This window comes from Neomonachus schauinslandi, chromosome 13 (genome assembly GCF_002201575.2).
Source record: "Neomonachus schauinslandi chromosome 13, ASM220157v2, whole genome shotgun sequence".
NCBI lineage: Eukaryota > Metazoa > Chordata > Mammalia > Carnivora > Phocidae > Neomonachus > Neomonachus schauinslandi.
Window position 1 is genome coordinate 74247550 of NC_058415.1, and position 23227 is coordinate 74270776.

A 23227-nucleotide genomic window follows, 5' to 3' on the forward strand; every position below is an offset into this window, starting at 1 on the left:
GCCTCGGGGGGTGAATGACATGGCCAAGGTCTTGAGGCTTCGGGGGGTCATTGCTGGGTTGGAATGCAGCAGCCGGAGCTTTTGCCTCTTGCCCCAGAGTGTGGCTGTTGAGCGAATGCATTCCAGAGTCTCCTGAGCACGGAGGAGGGACGAGCCAGGCCCCAGCTGCCCTCTTCCCCTTCCCCCTTTTTCCTCCTCCCAGTGGCCTCTTCATCCGCCTACTCCCCGCCATGTACTTGTTTGCTCCTTGGAGCTGAAGGCCAAGCTGCTTGTGGCCAGGAAGGCAGCACCCTCTCGGTCTGAGGTGCTCAGCGCCATTTTGCCATCTGTGCGTGAGAGGAGACCGCTCATTCATTCTTCGTTCAACAAAAATTTACTGGACACCTACTAGGTGCTAGGTGCTGGGGATAGCACTTGTAAACCAAAACATACCCCCAAAAGGCCCTTTTGCCTGCATGGCATCTGAACTACGAATGATTCCCCCACTGATTCTCCGAGGTGAGATTGACTACACCTGTTTTCCAGCCTCGGCAACCGAGACTCAGTCAAAGCCATTTGCTCAGAAACCCTCTGGGGGCCTCACCTCTCGAAGCCCCGGAACTGATGATTCAGTTCTGCTTCCTTGCTCCTTGCCTTTAACTTCCTAAGATTGTGCCCTGTCCTTCATGATGGGGTGGTCTTTGGCACTACAGTGTCAGGCATGGGTGGGAGGAATCCCCCTTCTTCAACAGGGGGGCCACACAATACCCCTGAGGGCCGTGAAAGTCCCCTTGACCCTGGCCCAGCTGCCATGGCTATCAAATGGGCAAGGTCTGCACTGGATATGATTTAATAGTGTAGGGAGCAGGACTGCATGGCACCGAGTCCCTACGGCCTTTGTCTCTGCCCATGCCGGGCCCCTAAGTCTGCAAATACCCTCGGCCCACAGGCTCCCTAAGTGGTCTTTATGGCCATCCCCCTGTTGCCAGTGCTCCTGAGCCCTTGATCTGGCTGGTGGGCTGGGGGGAGCCGTGGGGGGCGGCGCTCCTTCTGCAAATGTCCTCTTGTCAAAGCTTTGGGCCAGGCGATTTCTAGGCATGCATCAACAAAAGGAAATGTCGGGAGAATGAGCTGAATTCCCTCATGCCAGATTGCAGCTGGCCTCATTTCTGGCAGGGCTGGTGGTGATTTTGCTGTAGTTCATCTCTCTCCAGCGAGCAGAACTTCGGGCTCGGGCACGCGGCCTCCTTAGCATCAGGTCGGGAAGGAGGGTGTGTGGGAATCTTTTGCTGATCAGAGCCCTAAAGGAGACGCTAGAGGTCAGAGCATATCAGAGCTGCAAGAACTTCAGTGATGAGCTGGCCTGACCTCTCTGTCAGACAGATAAGCAGACAGAGCTCAGAGAGCCCAGTAATTTGGCCAAAGTCACACAGCAAGTTGATGGCAGGGTCAGGACTCGACCCCAGGACCTTGGCTTGCTTTCTACCTTACACTTCTCTCTGCGCTCCTATCTTCAGCTCCAAAGGAAAGCTTAGGCTAAAGCTCTCATCTCCTCACGTCTGCTAGAATGGAGAGTGTATCGTGGTTTTCTGAGGAGGGGTCCAGATATAAGATGTTGCAGACTTGGTTGGAGCTGAAGGGGTTTCTCCTGGGCTGTCCTGGCTTGTTCTGGGCATGGCACAGTGACGCTTGCAGCTGGGACAAGGGTCCCTCCCAGGAGTTAGGAAGACGTTGCAGTGAATCTTCTTGCTGGGCGGGCGCTCTGTGAACTCACTTTCAAGCCCGCTGGAATGCCTGGCAGAGGCCGGCCACTGCTCACAGCGTGTCTCGTGGCCTCTGGCCGGGCCTGCGAGGCTGGTCTTGTGTAGTGAGTCAGGCCGGCAGACCCTCAAGCTTACAGCTGGAAAGGCCCAACCCTGGCTTCCACTCCGTCAGTGTGTGGCTCAGGGACAACTGGGACTTGCCCAAGGCCACACGCCCATGGGGGGGTGGGAAGAGCTGCTGCTATGGTGCATTTGGTTTCGGAATCCTTTCCAATTCTCAGACTGTGGGGAGCAGGGAGCAAAGTGACAGAGGTCTCGTGTTTCCAGGTGGGGAAACTGAGACCAAGATGGATGAGAGTTTTTCGCAGTGGTGATGCTGGGGGTCGGGGTTGGTCCCCAGTGTCCCATACTTGAGCTAGAGCTGCCCGGGGCTATTGGTGACCCTGGGATCCTGGGGAGAACTTGACCTACCTATCTCCTACTTGTTCCCTGAGGTGACTCTTCTTAGATGGGCTCCTTAGTGGATTCCAAAAGGGCAGGGTGAAAACATGCTCAGCATTGTGACCTCAAGGGGTCTTTCCATGTCAGCACACTTGGAGTGCGCACGTGTTCTAGAAAGGACTACGGCAGGCTGCAAGTGCAGCAGGAGGGATGCAGGTTAAGCTTGCCCAGGAATATCCTGACTGTGGAGAATCTCAACACTATAAAGAGGGCCCTGAGATCCTTCTGGAGGCTCTTCCGAGAGGTTATTCTGTATTCCCACTGTTGATGCAAACCAGAGCTAGCGTGTCCTGGCTCAGTAGAGCATGCCGGGGCTGCATTACGACATCCCACCTCTTCAGCCCAGCTCTGCTAGGGGAGTTGGCAAGACAGACCATTTCGTAGGTCAGGGAGCTGAGCCTTCGAGGCATTAGTGGGACTTCTGATCCCGGAGGCTTCATGCCTCCCCTGCCTCTCCAGCCCACCTTCTGGAGCAGACAGATGGGGTAGACATTGCCTGGAGGCAGGGGAGTGGCTGAGGTGGCCCTCAGCGGCCTCTTCAGACCTTGGCATCCTGCTGTGGATGTGGTGACAAGGACCGCCCTCTCTTCACAGCTATTCCTCTGCATTGCTGTAGCTGAGATAGAATTTGGAGTCCCTTCCTGGAGCCGGATTCTGTCTCCTCCTGGGCCTTGTTCTGCTCAAAGTACAAGGCGTCCAGTTCCCCGGGGGCCCCGACCTGGGGAAGTGGTAACACCACGTGGCTGGGGCCCCGGCAGGGTGCCGAGCTCATTCCTTGGGCCTCGGGCCAGCCTGCTGCAGCCAGGAGCTCAGGCCTGTGGAGGAAGGTCCCGCTGCTGGCCCGGCTGGGACTGCACTCCATGCACGAGGAGATATGGCCAGAGGGAAGCAGAGTGGGAGGAAAGTGGGGCCCCACATCTAGCTTGGCGACCGCCTCTCTGAGATCCAAAAGGGCCAAGCATCGGGGCCCCGGGGCAAGTGCTGGAAATGAGGTATGTCTCCAGCGGCAGAGGGGTGACACAGGCTGGTGGGTGATGGGCCCTTGTGCATGCTCTGGGCCTCAGCCTCCCCACTGGTGCAATGAGGTGTAGCTTGTCAAGAACAGCTAGGGTCTTTCTATCTTAGAGATTGTTCCAATCGCAGATTTGTTCCAGCACTTTTAAAGCTCCTGTCTTTTATCCCCCAACCACTATGCTCTTAATTACTCATCTTATTGGGCTGCTGGAGTTTGCTCTTACTGTCTTTGTTCTTACCCTGCTGTTATCAGCCACTGGCTAGCTTTGGACCCGTTTTGTCTGCAGAAATGCCTTCCTTTGGGATTTTGACCTTTCTGATGGTCTCTCCCTTGCTTATACCCCAGAGATGTGCCTTCACGTTCCTGCTGCCGGCAAGGGACACCTTAGCTCATCCTGTTTGTATGCCCCATTGTACAGCAGAGCAAACTGAGGCTTGGAGAGGCCCATGGTGATGGAGCCAGGACTGGCACGGGATTGCACGGCTTCCAAACCTTCATGGGGGAGGCTGGCCTGGCGGCTGGGTCTGAGGGGAGTCCTTGAGCCAGCCTGAAGTGGCCTCTGAGTGCAGAACGATGGGTGTGAATATAGTGGGCGTTGTAGCCAGGATGTGTGCCTGGGGGATGGTGTCAAGGGCTTCATCTTGCCCTAGGCTGGGTGGCATTCCTGTGTATAGAGGAAGAGGCTCCTTCCTTCTAGGCCTCATCTAAGGGTTGGGACAAGTGTTCTTAGAGAATACACCCCGCACCCCAGCCTGAGCAGGACAGTGGGTCAAGTGAGGGTCTGCCCGAGGTCATATAGCCAGAGCTAGTCTCCAGACACTGGCCTTGGCGAGCAGAGCACAGACTTCCTGAGTTCTGCCCTTCATGGGCCATGTGGAGTTGGCCAGGTGCCTGGCTGGATGGCATTGGCCTTGTCCCCTGATAGATGGTCCTCCTCTCCTGCCAGGCCCCTAACCCCAGCCTCCAAAGGTGAAGGCAGAAACGTAATGCCTTCAGAAGTCTCCCCTCACCACAGCCCACCCAGCTGATGTCTCCAGTCCCAAGAGGGGAGACGGAGCTCCCTTACAGCTTGTCAAAGAAGGGTCGGGTTGCGGGGAGGCTGAAATTTGCCAGGGGAACCCAAAGTATGTGGGGAGAGGAATCTTAGATAGGATCAGATGTACCCCCACAAAGACTTGACCTGGAGATGGGCCTGTAGACACACACACACACACCCTTGCCACTCTCTGAAACCAGCTGAATACACATTCTAGCAGCTACTATGTGCCATGATCTGCCCGTGTGCAGCTCATACAAACTTGATGGAGTTTAGAGAGGTGGGGACGTAGGCTCAGCTGTTACCACAGACTTGCTTTTCTTTGCCTTAGCCAAGTGACATTGCCTTTCTGAACCTCAGTTTCCCCATCAGTTAAATGGGACTGATAACCTTTCCTTTAAGGGTAGATGTCAAAGGCAAATGAAGTTTTGCCTGCAAAGTGACTGGCTTGATCCGAATCTCATTATTCTGTCCTCACGTCCTCCTTTGGGTGTCTGAACGAAGCCACACCTCCTCAAGGATGAAGGCCAACCCCTGCCCTTCTGGTCCAAGAGGGTTCCCTGACAGAGGAGGGATCTGAGGAGAATAAGACAGCTGAACAGGGCAAGGACAAAAGCCTGGATGCACACACATTTCAAGGTCTCTTTGCTCAGTCAGGAGAGACGTTTTCAGTGGTTTGGGGTTTGTCCTTAGGTTTAATCTATTCCCTGGATTCCCCCAGCTGTGTTAGAAACCAGACACAAATTGTCCTCTGTGAGGAATCTTTACTGAACAGCTCAGGCATCCATTTGGTCAGAAAAACATGTGCTGTGTTTTTTATTAAATTTCCCTGGAAAAACAATGATTTGAATTCAAGCAGGGGAGAAAAACAGGTTTCCCTAAGTTCCAAGCTTGAGGACTTTCTCCTCCCTTTGAAGTGAAATGGAATTGCCCCCTACCCCTACCCTGGTCCCCAGAGGTGTCCCCAGAGCCATGTTTTTCTAGCTGCCTGTCTCCCCAGAGAGTATGGAGTTGGGGTCAGGGATGGGATGAGAGGGCCAAAGCTGCCTGGGCTGGGTGGCCTGGCCCCTCTCTGGGCTGCTGAAATTTACTTCTGGCAGTGGGGCTGATAGTCACCCACCGTGTGACCTTGCATAACGTTGACATTTACCCTTCCAGAGTCTTGCTGTCTTTATCTGTAAAAATGGGGATCGTGATTGCATAGGGCAGCTTTTGAAGAGCATGTCACAGCCGCAGAAGGTCTGAGCTGGAAAATGCTGCAGAAGCCTTCCCTTCTTCAACTAGTCAGGAAACTGAGGCCCACTGGGGAAAGGGATGCCCTTAGAACGCTTGGCAAGTCAGCTACTGGTTCAAGCCTAGCCTCTGATTCTTGACCTCAGTTCTTGTCCGTCCTGCCTCCTTGGTCCGGGTCTTGGTGTTTGTTGAGGGCATCGCGTGACTGGGGACCCCACCGCCTGCCCAGATCCCAGAACCAAAGAGTGAGACTGCATGGACATGTCCTTGTGTGCCCCCAGGGGTTTGGATGGAAGCCGCCCCACAGGTATAAACACTAATCTGCAGATGTTTCTTCTCTCTTGTGCCTTCAGGGGTTTCCTGGAGACTTTGGGGAAAGAGGTCCTCCTGGACTGGATGGGAACCCTGTAAGTATTTCAAGTCTTGGGGAACAGGAAAGAGATTCCAGAGCAAGACACAACAGGTTTGAGGAATCCAAGCTTTGGGGTCAGACAAGTTGGGTCAAATCCTACCCCTGCCACCTCTGAACCCCAAGCTCCTATCCACTGTGGGTATCCTGTACCCCCCAGGAAAGCACCCTCCCAGCCCACTGAGCCCCTGGTTCTAAAGCCCCAGACCGTGCCGCATCCCCAAGGACTCAGGAAGGTTCTGGGTCGCTCCCCACCGGGGAAGCCAGGGCTACTACTGCCTTACAAAGCATCAACAATGTTTATGAGGCAGCAGTGCCCTGGGGGAGCTGATGGTTTGCAGGCCCTGTGTGGAGAGAAGAGCTGAGTTCTAAAGAAATCTTCAACATAGGCATGTTTATAGAGTTTGTAAATAATCAGAGGCCTGTCATCGAGGAGCCAGGTCAGCCTGCCCTGAGGTGCTGAGCCCGCCTTTCCCTTCCTGTTCCAGGCTCAGGCTCAGGCGGGAGAGGAAGCTTGTTCTCTGCCCCAGGGGAGCAGACTAAGTCCAAAGCTCTTTGGAACACCTGCCATGTTCCCACATCTCTCTTTGGGCCTTCCCACTGAAGCAGCTGTGGCCAGCTGTGCTCTCTGTAGAGGTGACTGCTGGCTCCACGATCAGCCCCTGACGGTGTAGGGATTTCAATTCCATAAATGCTCCCTGAGCCTGACCCCGCTTGGGCTCACCCCAGCAACCATGGTGGCTTAAGCCCTGGTCTCAGAGCCGGGTGGACTGGGGTTTGAGTCCTGCTGCATCACTTGGACATCGGTTCCCCTCTCGGAATCTCAGTTTCCCTCTCTGTAAATCTGGGGGTCGGAATGCCAGCCCCAGGGGGCTGGTGTAAGAATGAAGTGAGAGGGGGTGGGAAGGCGGTCGGCTCACAACAGGTGTCCCTGGATGGGGCGGTTGTAAACAGTGGGTCACAGCGGGCACATCGCCTGCCCTGGAGGAGCTCACGGCTGTCTGTCCGGTCCATCGCACCAGGCAGAGTGAGATGTGTGGGGTCAAGGGCCCCGGGTGCTGTGGAGGAGGGATAGAGGAGCAGGGAGACTCCTGCGGAAGGTGATGTTGGATTGGGTTGAGGAGAGAGGTGAGGGGACATTCCATGTGGAGGAAAGGTCATCAGCGAAGGCACGGAGGTGAGAAATTGGAGCCTCTCCTTCGGTATATCAGTTATCGGGTCAGGCGTTATAATACATGATGTCATCCCCTTGGGGAGGGGCAGCAGTGTCTTTATCCTCAGACCCTGGGGGAGCAGAAAGAGGGCCTGATGAATGGCCCCGGCTTGGCCACGCAGTTGTTGAGTGACCTTGGACAAGTCACTTCCCTTCCCTGGGCCTCGCCTCCCTCATTTTAAAGCCAGGGCGGCGTCTCCCCTCCGCTTCTTCTTGGTGGCTGTGGTGATAGCCTCCTGTCTGGGCCCACCCGAAGCAAGACAAACACCTGGAGGGTGCTGGCAATTCCCACTGATAATCAGCATTTCTAGAAGCCCCCATTTTTATTCATGCCTTGCATCTTGAACTTGATCCAGACCCCTCTACCTGTCTTTTCTGGTGCAAACAATGGATGGTCCATTTTTAGAGACGAGGAGATGGAAAGTTGCCCATGACATACACAGCCGCATCCTCTGACTCCCAGGCGAGAGCCCTCTCCAGCATCTGGGAGGCAGAGACCTGACAGCCTACTTCGTGAAGGCGGGCTTCTCTCAGGGCCCCAGCACTTCCTGGCTGGGAGAGGGAGAGAGGCTGGCCCGGTGGCTCTCAGCTTCGAGCTGAGCCACTGTGTTATTTCCTTGTACTTGACCTTGGGCACATCACATAACTCTCGAGCCCCAGTGTTACCATCTATGAAGTGAAGGTGAAATGAGATCTGGGCCAGACACCGGGCCCATCTTTATTGTCAGGATCAGGATTCCACCTCTTCTTTCACACTTACAAGTGGAAAATACTGGGTCTGGAAATCCAGTCTCCCTGTTTTACAAATGTGGAAAGCTGAGGGCAGAAGGGGGAAGGGTCTTGTCCAAACTTCAGGCCAGGCTCCGAGAGTCACTAATCAGGCACAAGGAATGGTCAGCTCCAGAGGATCCCACCAGGTGCCCACAGGGGGATAGCGTGGAGGGAGTGGCCCAGGAGGGAGACAGGGCAAGTAACCGCTTTGCTCTCTTCCTATCTGCAGGGAGAATTGGGCCTGCCAGGGCCCCGAGGAGTCCCCGGCCTCATTGTAAGTACACAGATGCCTGGGTGGTGGGGTGTGGGGAGCAAGCGACGAGTCCTGCTGGAAAGGTCCCTCTCTCATCAAACCCCAGGAGGAGCTGGGGGAGCAGGACATATCAGTCTGGCCAGGGCGCAGAGGGAGGAAAGCCCTGCTGTGTGTCCTCAGGTGGATCACCCACCTTCTCTGAGCCTCTTTCTTCATTAGTTAAATGAAGGCAGGTGCTTGGAGCATGAGAGTGCGGATGTGCTTTCACACCTGCTGCCTGCCCATCTTACTGCAGGGAGGTCTAGGTAGGTGATAGCATGCCCATCCACAGGTGAAGTGGCTGGCCGAGGAGCTGAGGTCATGTCAGGCCGTCTTCCTCATCCTTTCCTTCACAGCACTGACTCTGGAGCCAGACCCCCTGAGTTCAAGTCATAGATCTGCCCCATCATGACTGTGTGACCTGGGTGAAGTTGCTTACCCTCTCTGAGCCTTAGTTCTCATCTGTAAGATGGGGATGATGATAGAGTACTCTGGGGGTGGTTGTGAGGATTAACTGAGGCCTTGGCCCAGGGTCTAGCATTTAGTAAGTGTGCCCTGAGAGGAAAATATCATTATATTAATCATTGCTATCACCTCCTGACATGCCTGGGACTGAAAGAGGCCTGTGCACAGGGAGGTGGGAGGCAGGCTGACCTCTGACTCCATCCAGATTGGGGTAGGCCTTGTGGAGTGGTTCCATGAGCCAAAACCAGGGCCTCCTGCTGGGCCCTCAGAGTGGGACCTTGACCTTGGGTCTGGCCACAAGAGCCGTTGAGAGGTTCAGGCCTGGGAAATGACTCTAGGAGCTTTCCCCAGGGTCTCATGCCCCTTTGCTCTGTCCTCTGGTCATTCCTCATGGAGCTTGAGTCTGGGGGGCCACGGAGGGACATAAGTAGGCTGTTCCCTAGTTTGACTAATGGGCTGCCGGCTTTGGCTACCCCAGCAACTATGCCACGAAATTCTGTTCAGAGCGAGGCTGGAGAAGGCCCCAGGGGAGTTCAGGGGCCCCATTGTTTAGGGGTGGCCAGTCCTGGCAAGAGGGCCCAGAGGTTCCCAGTGGCAATGGGTGAGTGCAGAACCTGGGCAGGGTAGGGGCGGAGAGTCTGCACCCTAGGCCCGCCTCCTGGTTCTGTGCTCTTCAGCTATGGCCCCAGGGAACCCCTTCATAAGATGGGATCCTTGTGCCCACAAGAGCTTTGTAAAGAGTTGGGAGGGCTTTGTAAAGAGTCTGACCACCACAGATGCCCACAGTCCAGTGCAGTCCTGTGGCTAAGGCGGCAGTCCCTGCAACCAGACCACCTGGGTTCGGATCCTAGCTCTACCACTGGTTGAATTCAGATGCTGAGCAAATTTCTTAACCTCCCTGTGTCTCACTTTCTTCATCTATAAAATGGGGATAATAGTAGTACCTAACTTAGACTTTTGTTGTGAAGATTTAAAGAAACTAGTACATAAAAAGTGCTTCGCACATAGTAAGGACTCAGGAAGTGCTCGTCATAATAATAACAGTTATTGTTAGTTCACCCACACACATGTATGTTATGCATGGTAGCAGCCCTCTGGATTGCTGTGTAGAGAAAGATTTCAAAGTCACATTGGAACTTAGTGGGAGACACGGGCTGTGATCAATGAGTGACATCTCCTTGGCTTGGGGCAGTGAAATGTCCACCTATGAGTCATGCATTTGTCATCCCCGATGTCCATTCAGCAGGACTTTGCTGGGCATCTTCTTTGGCACAAGGCACTGCCTAGATGCTTTGGAAAAGGAATATCTGCAACGAGAGGTAGAGAACCCCAGTTTATGAGGACCCCCAAAGTCTTGTAGTCCTGCCTCCTCTAAGCTCACAGGGATGCCTTCTGGAACATCCTGGTCACACAGTGATTACACTCCAACTTGAACAGCCTGGTGTTGGACACTCTTTCCTGGGGGAGCCCAGGCCATTCTACAGAGCTCTTGCTATGTGTGGTGTTGCTGCATCCTGAGCCCCAGTCATTCCCCTGCCCCTGGGAGAGACTGTTTGAGATGAAAAGATGGTCACTTTCTGTCCTTACCAAGGCTCCTTCTTCAGGCTAAATGCTCTCAGTTCCCAAAGCTCTCCTGCAGGGATGTTTACATATCCTGGCTTTCATCGTTGGCATGTGTTTCTCTTTGTCATTGTCCTGGTGTCCACTAGGTTGGGTCCTGAGAGGAACAAGAATATCATTTGGCCGAATGAATGCAGGCTCTGGAGACTCAGACAATGCCCTTGGCCCTCCTGACTCTTTACAAAGCTCTTTCCCACCTATGCTCCCCTTTGCTTTCCTCAGTGAGGGTTGCCAGATAAAATACAGCATGCCCAGTAAAATTTGAATTTCAGATGCAATATTTAGAACACATTTATACTAAAATATCATTCGGTGTTTATCTGACATTTGAATGTAGCTGGGCAGACTGTATTTTCATTTGCTCAATCTGGCAGCCCTAGTCAAAGGAGCTCTTAAGAGAATCCCATTTGGCAGATGGGAAAACTGAGGCCCCTGGTCAAGATCACCCATAAGGCAGGAGAAGATGGAGGCAGGACCGAAAGGCATGTCCTCCAACTCTTAGTCCAGGACCCGCCTCCCGCTGCCCGCTTCTGAAGGGCCTGAGCTGGGGTGTTCCTGCGTTCCTCAGACTGTGCACCCCCTCATGATGTCCCTTTCCAAATCGCTGATCTATGCCTCCTCAGGGTTCCCTCTTGCTCTGTGTCTTTCTCTGCCACTTTCAGCCTCACTTCCCCTGTTTTAAAATTCCCTCTGCTGTCACGGGGATGTTCCCTTCCTCCTGTGGTGGTGGTGGTGGTGGGGGGGGGTAGTCACAAGCACAGACCAGACCCTGCCAAATCACCAGCACTCCCCGAACGAGTGCCTTCTCTCACCCAAGGACCCCCTCCTGCCCTGGATTTTTGGAAACAGCAGCTTCTGTGCCCCAGGTTGGGGGCAGGGCGGGTAGGGAGAATAGTGGCCTCCGCAGAGAGTTGGAGAGGAAAGGAATTTTCTAACCAGGAGTTAAAGGGGAAGAGGGATTATGAGTCACCTCTGGTTTTCCAGAGGATGTGGGTTTTTAGCTGAGCAAATGGGAATTCCACATATTGATAATTATTTTAGTGGAGATTCAGGTTTATTCAATGCCTTCTGTCTAGTCAGCTGAAGCAATTTGCATGCAGACTGAAGCTGAAACTTCCCCTGTCACCGCCCCCCCTACCCCCAGGTCCTTGCAGGCGGGAGGAAGAACATGAGGAGACAGACTAACATTTATGGAACGTCTTTCTATTTTGTGTATGCTTGGTGTGCACTAGGCTGGGGAAGCCTTGAGATAGTTGAAGGGGGGCAGCTTCAGCCCAGTCACCCCGATAGGGAGGCTGGGGCCTGAGGTCACCAGCTAGGACTTGCAACCCGGGTCTGTGTGACCCGGATCCCAATAAGCTGCTGGCGGCCCCCCTGCAGCCTCCGAGGGGGGACTCCCTCGGAACAGCCCCGTTTGAGTAACTGAAACCCTTTGGCTGGCCCTCAAGAAAAGAGTGCCTGATTCCAGAATCTGCCCAACAAAGAAGATTTCTGTCTTTTTTATTTTGAGTGACAGAGAGGGAATTTTGGCTCCTCCATGGGTCTAATGAGACCCAAAGAATATGTGGTCTGGCCAAAGCCCAGCATGTGGGGTATAGTGGACGAGTCCCCCATATTCTGTCAGTAAATGATCATCTGGCTTTGTTTCCTTGCGATGAAGCAAGATCAGGAGCCTCACTAGCTGACACTTAAACCAAGCCCTTGTGTGCCAGGCCTTGTGCAAAGTATTTAATGATCATGGCAAGCCTCTGAGGGTAGGAAGTGGGATTACCCATGGTACACTTAGGGGAACCGAGGCACAGAGAGGCTGAAACACCTGCTCCGGGTCACACAGCAAAAAGCTGGGCCTGGGCCTGTGTCCGTAGGTCATGGACTTTACCACTGCATCCTGCACTCAGCTCTGTGTGACTTCTGGAGACAGAAGAATGGAGACAGCAGATATGTGAGTGTGGACTGCCCCAGGGGCTTATTAAAACCACACAGGAGCCAGGACCGGCCATAGCCCCCACGTCCCTCTCCCCAAGCCACTGATCCCTATCAGAGTTTCTGGAAAGAGGCCTTATTGCCTTCAAAGGCAGTTCTAGGAACACCGAGGCGAGATTTCTCCCTGGAGGGCTTGTAAATGAGAGCGTGATTAGGTTTCTTTTTCACCCAGTTGTTAAGCCACTCTGAGCGAGCACCTCTGCCATATTAAATGGTCGCCAGCATAGCAAGGGCTGTGAGACCTGACCGCAGGGGCCTGGCCTGGCCTGTGGGGTCAGGGAAGGGATGTTGGCGCTTCGGCGGAAGGATGAGTGCGTGTGAACAACGTGAGCACAGGGTAGAGCATTCTGGGTCTGGGAACCCGTGGCCAAGGATGCCACAGCTGCAGAGGAACGGCGGGGCAGGAAGGGAAGACGTGTGTGAGGGGTGGTGGGAGGCCCTGCCAGCCAGCCAGACCTGGATTCTGGTCCTGCCCATGTCACCTGCTTAGTCTTGGGTGAGCGACTTCACCTCTCTCTAAGCCTCGATTTCTCCTCTGTAAGATGGGCCTCATGGGGTTACGGTGAACAGCCGGCGAGGGCCCGAGCAGCACGTTCCAGCCAGAGCCCAGCGTAAGCTCCCGTTAACGGCGGTTGACGGGACCTTGAAGTCTCGCGCGTGGTGTCTGGCACACAGTAGGAGTTCTGGAAATGGTTGCAGACGTGGTTGGTTGTGTTTTGGTGAGAGTCATCAAGACGAAAGGCAAGATGTGTAGAGTGGTGTCTGGGAGCTTAGGCAAAAGTGGGAACAGGGGGCGCCTGGGTGGCTCAGATGGTTAAGCGTCTGCCTTCGGCTCAGGTCATGATCCCAGGGTCCTGGGATCGAGTCCCGCATCGGGCTCCCTGCTCGGCGGGGAGCCTGCTTCTCCCTCTGCCTCTCTCTCTCTCTCATGAATAAATAAATAAAAAATCTTAAAAAAAAAAAAGTGGGAACAGGATCCAAATTCAGGGCATTACTCATTGTTCTTTCTTGTGAGGACATGACATGCTGTGTGTCGCTCGGTCAGGCTGCCCACAAGGGTGTCTAGTGCAGAGCCGACTGGGCCTCTGCGGGCTGTACTGGGGGGAAGGCGGCCTGGAATTTTCTCTGTTCCTCCCCCGAGTGCTTTCAGAGCCCAGCGTTGCGGCCCTGCCAACAAGGAAAAGGCCTGCCCTAAGCAAGCCGCCGCCTTCTCCCCATGTGCCCTGCAGCCAGAGTCCCTTTTCCACGGATTCCTTTCCCCTTGGCGTTGGATACCCATGCAAGTCCCTGCCCCCCACCACACACAGGCCTTCTTGGAAGGGCCTGCAGGGGCGGCGAGTGTGGTGTTGCTGTGGCTCCCCAGGGCCCCAGGTGTCAGTCAGGCCCGTATTGAATGCAGTCCCCACACAAGCCACCCTCAGGCCTGCAGCGGGAAGGAGCCTGTGTTCCCAGAGCTGCTGACTGATCCCCTGCCCACAGCCCGGGCCCCAGCTGGAGCCAACTGTGCCAGGAGAGCCTCGTCTGTTTATTTGTGGATCATGGGGAACTCTGGGCAGGCCACCCCTGGCTCCCTTCATCCAGGAAAAGAGAGGGAGAGAAGCAGCAACCAGCAAGGCCTAGGGAGGTACACTTCTATGAAGGGCTGGCTTTTCCTCGGACCCCAGCCTCTCCTGGCCAGTGATCCTGGCCTTTTCACTCCCCTCTCTCCCTCCTCTCCCAAGACGACTTCAGAATTGCCTGGAAGCTCTGGAGACGGACTGCCTGGTGTGAATCCCAGCTCCATCCAGTCCTAGCCCTATGGAGCCTCAGTTTCCCCGTCTGTAAAATGGGGATGGTAGGAGGGTGAATCTCCAAGGGCTGTTGTGAGGAGTCCTCGGGTCGAGGCAGGTAAGGTGCTGAGCTCCATGCCTGGCAGACAGTGCTGTTTGTGTTAGTCTTGGCACCCGCTGTGACCTTACTTCCTTCAGGAGAAGATAACTTGATGGAGCTGAAAGCACCATTTCTTGGCAGAGGTTCAGCTAGAAGGTTTGGTTTGACCTAATCAGGTGGGGATCCTGAGGTCCACAGGGCAAGGGTTTTTCTCAAGGTCCCACAGCCCGTCCCTGGCAGGGCCGTGGCCGGACGGTGGCCGGCCTCTGTGTCAGCTGATCTGAGCCATTGCAGGGGCCGGGGGGGTGGGGTGGGACCCGACAGTGTCTCAGCAGACCACGCCACCATCTGTGAACTCGCACCTTCTCTCTGTCTCTCTCCTCGGGCCCGTCGGCCCTTCTGCGGAAGTCGGGCAGGAATGCGATGGAGACCTCTCGGGGCAGTTCCCACAGGAAGCCTGGGGCACCTAGCCTTCCTCCCGTGCATCCGCGCACTTGCCAGGGACCCCCACGGAGCCTGACGCAGGGAAGGGGGAAACTGAGGCCCAGAGAGGTCAAGCACATTGTTTGAGCACACACAGCAGCCAGACACTCTGACGAGTCACAGCAGATGGAAAGGGGGGAGAAGAGAGCATTTTCAGGGGCTCCCTATTTCTGGGCGTGGGCTTACCGTTACGGCTGCGGCTGGAGGCAGTAGTGGTAGGGACGGGCTGGAGCTGAGGACCCGTGAGGGGAGGAGGGTGGGCTTGTGCAGAGAGGATCCAGCCACCGCCTCATTCTCAACCTCATTCTCAACCAGGCTCCTCACCTCAGCACTATGGGCCAGATCGTTGGGTGTTGTGGGGCCTTCACCCACTAGATGCTGGTAGAGCCCCTTCGGCTGGGACAACCCCAGATGCCTCCAGACCGTGCCCACTACTTTGTATGCGTAAGTCAGCGTAGTCAGCTCTCCCTGAAACAACTCTAGGAGGCTCGTAGTACTGATCCCTGTTTTAGATGGGGAAACTGAGGCACGGAGAGGTTAGCCACCCCAAATCACATGATAAGCAAGCAGCAGAGGAGAGATGAGACCAGGTGGTCTGACAGAGCCAGTGGGGTTGTGTCTTCAGAAGCCCAGGCTAGGAGACGTTGGGGATCATCCCTCCTAGGCCAGACTCCTGGGAGCCACCTCTCACAATGTTCTCTTCTCTTTCTCTTGCCAGGGCGACATGGGAGCACTGGGTCTGATTGGCTATCCAGGACCCAAGGGCGTGAAGGTAAACAAGAGCCATCCCTGAATCCGGGTCTCGTCCCTTCCAGCCACCACCCCCCACCTTGACCCATGGCAGCCCAGAGGGAAGTGTGCCTGGACACAGTGTGGGGGGAGGGGAGGACGGGGGCTCCGAGGGGTGCTGGGATGGGAGCTGGCAGCTCAGCAGCTCAGTTCTTCCCGGGCCTGAGAGCCAGTCAGCTTCTGTATGTCAGTTATGGCTGAAATGTCTCTTGGACAGCAGTCCTTGAGCTGAGCATGAGTCTCATGTGGTTCCAGACGTCAGGGCACTGAAAGGCCAATGGGGGAGAGGGGAGGGCATCACCAGGGGCACAGAAACTATAGTGGCAAACCAGTGAACTTCGTATGTCCCTGGGTGGGATGGGCATGCAGGAAAAAGATGGGCCAGAACTGCTAGGACCTCATTCCAGGGACGACCCCATGTGGCCAACGTGCAGGGGGCAATGCTCGTGGAACCCATCTGTCCCCATGAGCAGCCTTCTCCCCTGGATTTGTTCGGAGTGCCATGGCTCAGGAGTCAGCTGTCCCTTCTCGTGCTCCTTTAGTCCACATCATGGCCCTCCGAGCTGGGGGTCATTGCCCCCTTTCACGGGTGAGAAAACTGATCGCTGGGTGGGGCATCAAGCCCCGGGTGGGCACAGCAAGCCAGTGGGTGTCAGGCGGAGCACTTGCCTTCCGTGGCTTTGAGACCCCCCCCCTCACAGCAGGATCTGGGCTTTGTCTTGCAGGGACTGATGGGGAACATGGGGGAGCCCGGACTGAAAGGTGATAAGGTGATCTGAATACTCCCTTGTTGCATTGTGTTTTATCTGCATGCGAACCAACCCCCTCACCCCCGCCTCAACGCTGCTGCTGCTTTCTCTCCAGGTCCACCCCACCTGCACGCCTCCTGCCTCCCCTCTGGCCCCCCTAAATCTGTGTTCCCTGGCTTCTTCCTTGTAACCGAGGTGGAGCTCAGGCAGGAGGTCTGGGGCATGCAGACCTTGGAAGATGAGCATGGGGGGCTGTTGAGTCAAAGGTGGGGGGTAAGGCAAGGCTGGTCTCTGAATTCGGAGAGCAAAGCTGAGGCCAGCGTCTAGACTCGGAGGCCGAAGCCAGCGGTGGGGAGGCGTGGAGGGGGGCGCGTTGCTGAGATGACAGGCCCCGTGGCGGGCAGGTATGGTGTGGGGGCCGGAGACCTCTCCCAGCCACAGGAGGAAATGAATCCACATAAGCCACCGCAGTAAGAACTGGGAACCCACCCCCAGAGAGCACGTGGTCTGACTGTGCAACAGAAAAGCGGGAACAGGCCTCTGAGCCCCTGACCCGCTTTCCTCCCAGTTGCCATGGGGAGGCCGCCCACGCCACGTGTCCTCCCCACAGTCCTGCTGCTGAACCCACCCTGTGCCAGCCCACAGTTGGACAGGGGTCGGTGGGACCCCGGGGCTCGGCAGGGCAGCACCTGGCCCCGTCACGCGGTAGCTGAGGGACGGAGACGTGAAGGGCTGGGGCGGCACTCCCTGGGCCCTGTCCTGTAGCTATCTTCCTGCCCTCCCCTCTTAGCCTCTCACCCGAACCAGGCACCCCAAAGGGGGTGTGGGAGGGCTCGGGCCTCCAGGGACCTCAACCACGAAGCAGAGCTAGGGCAGAAGGGCAGAGCTGATGAGGCCCTGGGAGGTCACCTCCTCCAGTGCTTCCATTTCCCGGCTGGGGAGGCAGCCCCAAAGAGTTCAAAGAGATGCATCAAAGGAAACTCAGCCCTCGGGCTCTTAGAAAAGGAGAGGTGGGGGGCTGCAATGGGTAGCCAGGGGTGCCGTGCTTTCTCCATCTGTTTCCACCTCTACTGCCTCCTCACTGTTCCCGCCCCCCCTGCCACTGGGCCTCCAGCTGCAGCCCCCCCCCTGGGGCTCCCTCGCTCCACCTCTGGCCCTGCCCCGCTGACTTCTAAGCCCCCTCCTCTGTGGCCCTCCCCTTGAGTCTCCCCCACAGCTACCTGTTTGCTCTGGGGTTTGAGACATCAGCGCTCTGGAAATGTTGAAGTCATGGACAAGGGAGAAAGGAAGAGGGGGTGCGGGGGGTGTAGGCATTGAATTAAGCTTTTTATAGGCCCCTCTGCAGAGCTGGCCTCCCGCTCACTGGCCCTTCAGGAACATGGAAATAAACGTGTGTTACATGGAACTCGGCTGGCTTGCTGACTGCTGGTGCCTGGCTCATTTCGAGATGTGAAAGCTCTGGAAAAAAAAAAAAAAGAAAGAAGTGGAGGAAATTGTTTTCCTGCCCATAGTTTTCAAGAAAATCAAATAAGTCTTTGGGGTTGAAAAAAAAGAAGAAAAGAGAAAGGACTTTCTTTTCTGCCCTTTTGGCTGGGGAGGGGTCTTAACATTGCTGACAGGGCCCCCACCCCCCCGGCCCTCCCCTGGGATGACGGAGCCATCCCTTCATGTTCCCTGGCCGTCCTGCCTCGAATCCCAGATTTTCCATGACCCGGCCTGGCCGCGGTCCCACTTACAACCACTTGGCTCCGTCTTCCTGCATGGAGGAGCCTTCTGGAACCGACTCTCCTGCTCCAGCCCAAATCCATTGTCCTGATTTCTTAGGTGTCTTTTTAAACTTTTTTTTTTTTTTAATTCCCTCTGTTCCTCCTTTAGACATTAAACACACACACACACACACACACACACACACACACACCGAAAAAAAAAAAAAAAACCCAAAACTTTCTTGGCTCCCAAACCTCTGGAATATTATACAGGGTTTTCCAGATTGGAAAAACCAAAGTAAGTTTTTTTTTTAAAGCTATTTATTTATTTATCTATTTTAATTTTGGCTTTTGTTTTACCAAATTTTTTTTTTTTTTGCGGGCTCATGGCCTTAGCTGCATGATGTGGGCTCTCTAAGAGTCTCCATTCTTCCCAGTTTCCTCCCCATCCTTCCTATTGCTCTCAGGGCTGTGAGTGTTTTTGGAGTGCTGGGGCTGGGGTGCCATTGGGAACATCCAACATGGCAAGCTGGAGATGATGAGGGCTGCATGATGGGACTCCGGCTGTAAGAAGAACCGTCTTCCCGTGTGGTTCTCCGATAGCTTGTTTACCAGGATGTGGCGGAAAATAGGGAGGGACCAGAAGAGACCCCTGAAGGCCGGAATCCATGTCACCCTAGGAAGGAAACACTCAGAACTAACTCGAGACCCGTTTACTCGCTGTTTACACATAGTCTTAGCCAGCCAGGCTAGCTGGTTTCTCATGCTATAGCTGATTACAGGCAGCTAATTAAAAGTGGCCCCACGCTGATGGCTGGCATAGAGACTCCCACAGGAGGAAGAGTGACAGCTCCCAGCCCGGTGGTGAAAAATGCCAAGCAACAGATGCGAACGCTCAGAACCCTCAGAACCCTCCGTGATGGGGTGGGGGGGACGGGGAGGCACTGTACAGTACCTGCCCCTGTGTGACATGAAGCTGATGATGAAGACGTTGAAGGATCAAGAAGCAGTTCCTTTGATCTGCCAAGTGTCAGTTGTTCAGGAAAGGCCAGGCAGTTTGGCTTTGTTAGTGGTGTTTTCAGCCACCTGAGCAGCCCCAGGCTGGTGTGCAGCGAGGCTGGCTCCTTGCCCCCCAGGGCCTGCCTTCCCCAGCCAAGCTTCCCCGGGGGGCCTGCCCTTTACTCTCACAAGGCTGCTGCTGGTCAGATCCACTCTGGAAACAGCCTCAGCCAAGCTGTACCTTGCTGGTGGGTCTGGAAGTGGGGAGGCTTCCAGAACCCACCGTGATCTCCATTGTAACGTTCTTTGCTGGTGTGCATTTAGGGTGAACAAGGGGTTCCAGGTGTGTCAGGAGATACTGGATTCCAAGGAGACAAGGTAATTGCAGCGGATTCTACCCACCCCCTCTTCTCTGGTCCCAGCTTCCTTCTCAGGCTCCCTCATGGTCCAGGACCCCCCTGCAAGATAGCTTCCTTTCACATAACCCTATCTTCTCCAGCCTCAGGCCCCCATCACCATCTCTTCCCTGGCCTTGACAACAGCCTCCTGACTTATTGTCAGGCCCCCCGCCCCTTCTCTCCCAGTCTGTCTTCCTCACTGCCGCAAAGCTCTGCTCTGTGCTCGCAAACCATCCTTGGCTCCCTACTCGCCCCAGCACCCAGGGTCCCAGTGAGCGAGCCCCTTGGACCCATTCCTGCCCCTCGCCCTTACAGCCCCGAACTCCACCGAAGTGCCCTCTGCCCCACACACTGCTGCCTTGCCAGGCACACCGTGCCCTCAGCCTCTGCACGGCCCCATTCTTCAGAACTCTGCTCAGAGGCCATTTCCTCCACCTGCTTGGACAGTGGCCACTTCCCTCTCCGCATGCCCTGAGCAGCCTGTCCGCCCGTCTCATCTGTGGCTGCACCTGGTTGAGGGCGACTTGGGCTCAGCCCTGTGCCAGACAGCCAGCTCCCTAAGGATATTGCCCCAGACTGCCCTGGCAGAGCTCAGCTCAGAGTCCTGCACAGAACAGTGAACATTTAGGACATGTTTGAGTAAGTGAGTGAGTAACCGGCCTTACTGACTGGTGGATGAACCGAGGCAGCTTGCCGAGGCCGGCTCCTCTTTGCCGGTGTCCGGCACCATGTGGCCACATCTGGACCTCGCCCAGCCAGTCGACAAGGTCCAGATGTTGGCCCGCTCTCCCTCTTCCTCTTCCCTCCCTCCTGGCTGGCCTGTCCTGACCCAGCCTCGGTGTCTCCGGAGTGCAAGCCACGCAGGCCTGGCTGCTTCCCCGGCTGGGCCCCGTCTCTAGAGTTCCTCAGGCGTAAAGGGCACTGCAGTGCTCGCTTGGAGCCCCCCGGGGTCCCAGGTTCCAGGACGACTTGCTGAGGACAGGGCCTGCTGTGTCACCTTTGCATCCCGGAGCCCCGCCCACAGGGGTGCCCCACTGGAGCTTGCAGGCAGGGAAAGTGAGCGGGGAGCTCATCTCCCCCAAAGGTGGATGTTCTCTAGCTGCAGGTGGGCAAGGGTGACTGAGCAGCTGTTCACCTGGCCATTTCTGTTCCTTACTAACCCCAGCCTGCTCTTGGTCTTTTCCAGGGGAGCCAGGGATTGCCAGGGTTCCCAGGTGCACGGGGGAAGCCGGGGCCTCTGGTAAGTACCTTTGGCTCGGACACCCCCAAACCTCACACTCTCCAGTCATGAAATGTGGCCAGGGACACGGTCACATCCTGGACTGCATTTCCTCCTGCAGCCGCCCTGGTTGCCAAGCAGAGCTGGACAGGAATGAGATTCACCCGTTTTACAGAGGAGGACCCTGAGGCCCAGAGGGGCAGGAACTCACCCAGTGTCAGAGACGGGGATCGGTCACTGTCAGAGTTCTGGGGAGAATCAGAATCTGGGGCTCCCAAAGCCTTGAAAATAGCAGTAGCATTAATAACGTGTATTTCTTGAGTGTGATTATGTATCGGATCCTTGCCATACCATACTTCTTTGAAGGCTGCCAACCACCCCAAGGGCTAGAGTATTATTATCCCTCCCATCTTACAGATGGAGAAACTGAGCTACTACAAGATGAAGTGTCTTGCCCAAGGATCCCATGGCTGTAAATATAGGAGGCAGGGTTTGAACAGTAGCTCCTGGTTATCTAGGGAGATCTCATGCATATGCTCCTGAGTTTTTTCAGCCATCCACAGCCAGGGGGCTAATACAAAGGATGGTGGAAGGTGGGCCCTCACTTACCCCTGCCTCCCCTGCCATCTCTTCTCTTCCCCAGGGCAAAGTTGGAGACAAGGGATCCCTTGGGTTTCCTGGGCCTCCCGGACCTGAGGTATGTGAGGCCATATTTCTGCGTCCGGCTATAATTGGGACTGGGTGTTATCCTTGGGAAACCGAGATCCAGAGACTGGGGGAAGGGGGTACTTACCTGAGGCCATGCAGCAAACGAGAGATGGGGCTGAAAATAAAAATTCCAAGATCAGAGATCTTTCATTTTCTGCCTCTGTGCCCCTGGTGGCTTTCAATGACAGTGGGACAGAAGCTGGCTTTGGAGACCCTCCCTAGCTTTGGGGTCACCTTTATAGTTTCCAGAAAAAACATCAGGAAAGCCCTCTGAACTCGGGCCTGCACCCTTGACAGGAGCTCCTGTTTCTCTAGCCTGAGCCCTGGAAATTTTCCAAACACCCAACTCCCCCTGGAAAAAGTTCAGGGCTCGGGGTTCCCAGGAATGAGGACCAAGAGACAAACATGAAAATTCTGGTGTTTGAATGGAGAATGAGAAATCATGAAGGATGATTTAGCACTTAGCGTAACTTGCCTGAGAGGTTCCGATGCACGTGAGAGTTAGCACAGGTCTATGCCTCTCGGTTAGCATTCACACTTCACATAGATACAATGGCGTGATGCGGCCGGTTGAGCTCTTCCCTTCCCCCACCCCCACAATGGGGACCATCTCTGGAGAATGGGGTGGTCCTGCCATCTGCCCAGGATCCTCAGCACCCAGGCTCTCTGGGGGTCTAGGCCAACCCCAGCCAGTCCCCGTTGTGTACACACACCTCCCCATCTTCCACAAGGTCTCAGAGACAAAAGTCTCACTCTGCCGGGTTCTCCACACCCTTCCAAAGATTACTCCTGGTATCACCCAGATAGATGAGGGATCGTTTCCTGCAAGCTCCAAGTTCTGACTTCCCACTGTGTTGACTTTGGCCGTGACACAGTCCTATCTTTAGACGAATGGAGTTGGCCTCTCTGCCATGGCCTCGATTCCTTTCCCTGGCCACTGCGGAAGACTTTTCTTTTTTTTTTTTTTTTTTTTTATTTTATTTTGTTTTTTTGACAGAGAGAGACATAGCGAGAGCAGGAACACAAGCAGGGGGAGTGGGAGAGGGAGAAGCAGGCTTCCGGCAGAGCAGGGAGCCCGATGTGGGACTCGATCCCAGGACCCTGGGATCATGACCTGAGCCGAAGGCAGACGCTTAACGACTGAGCCACCCAGGCGCCCGCGGAAGACTTTTCTAACAGTCCAGGTTTCCCAGCAGTCTGGCCACTGAGGGTGGGACCCATGCTGCCTCCCATTTATTAGGCACCACCTCGGGTCAGTGGCCCGGGGATGAGACCATGTTGAAACGCAGCCAGAACCATGGGAGGGAGGAAGTACGGCCACCATGTTACAGATAAGGAAACTGAGTCACAGAGCAGTGAAGTGACTTCCTCAGGGTCACTGCTGCTTGTAGCTAATAAGTTCTCTCCTGGGTCCCTGGACAGATCTGGGGTCTGCCTCTCCACCTTTGTGTTCTGTTTGGATTGGCTAACTCCGTGTCCAGAAGATGGTTCTGCTCAGCTGAAGACAGAAGCTGAAGAGCACGTCAGCACCTTCCTGGGTCTCTGCGCCTTCTGAGAACATGCCCAGTGTGAGGGGCGGGGCCGTGTGGCTCTTGCTCTGCATCCTTTTGGATGTAGATTTTTACTGAGCACTTACCAGGTGCCAGGTGCTGAACTAAGCACTTCGCTTGCATTATTCCCTTCAAGCCTCAGAACAGCCCTGTAAAGTGATGTTGTGGTCACCATTTTGCAGATGAGCAAGCCAAGGCCCAGAGATGCTCAGGAACCTGGGGTCAGGAACCAATGCACTGTGTGACCCCCCCGGGGTCACACAGTGCATCAGTCGCAAAATAGGACTTTGAGCCTCTTGATTTGAAGAAAAAGATGCGGTAGCTTTGGCTTTCTGTGTTAGCTCAAAATTCAGACCCATTCTTGCCTTTGCTAGTAAGAAGGGTCAGAGGATGTTTGAGCTGGAATTTAATGGGAGTCACCAAAAGATCAGAGAGGAAGGAAAAAAGCCACTTACGGAAGGGACGTGGGAGGAGGCA

The 23227-nt window shown here is 55.2% G+C and overlaps 1 protein-coding gene across 1 annotated transcript in view; it reads left to right on the top strand.

Annotated features, from left to right (window-relative positions):
• The window catches only part of COL27A1 (collagen type XXVII alpha 1 chain), a 135258-nt gene that overhangs the window by 50648 nt on the left and 61383 nt on the right, over window positions 1-23227 (top strand). Inside the window, exons 13-19 of the mRNA XM_021691749.2 lie at window positions 5881-5934; window positions 8150-8194; window positions 15351-15404; window positions 16147-16191; window positions 19200-19253; window positions 20460-20513; window positions 21136-21189. Of these exons, the coding sequence (XP_021547424.1) occupies window positions 5881-5934; window positions 8150-8194; window positions 15351-15404; window positions 16147-16191; window positions 19200-19253; window positions 20460-20513; window positions 21136-21189 (360 nt within the window). The remainder of the gene's footprint in view (window positions 1-5880; window positions 5935-8149; window positions 8195-15350; window positions 15405-16146; window positions 16192-19199; window positions 19254-20459; window positions 20514-21135; window positions 21190-23227) is intronic.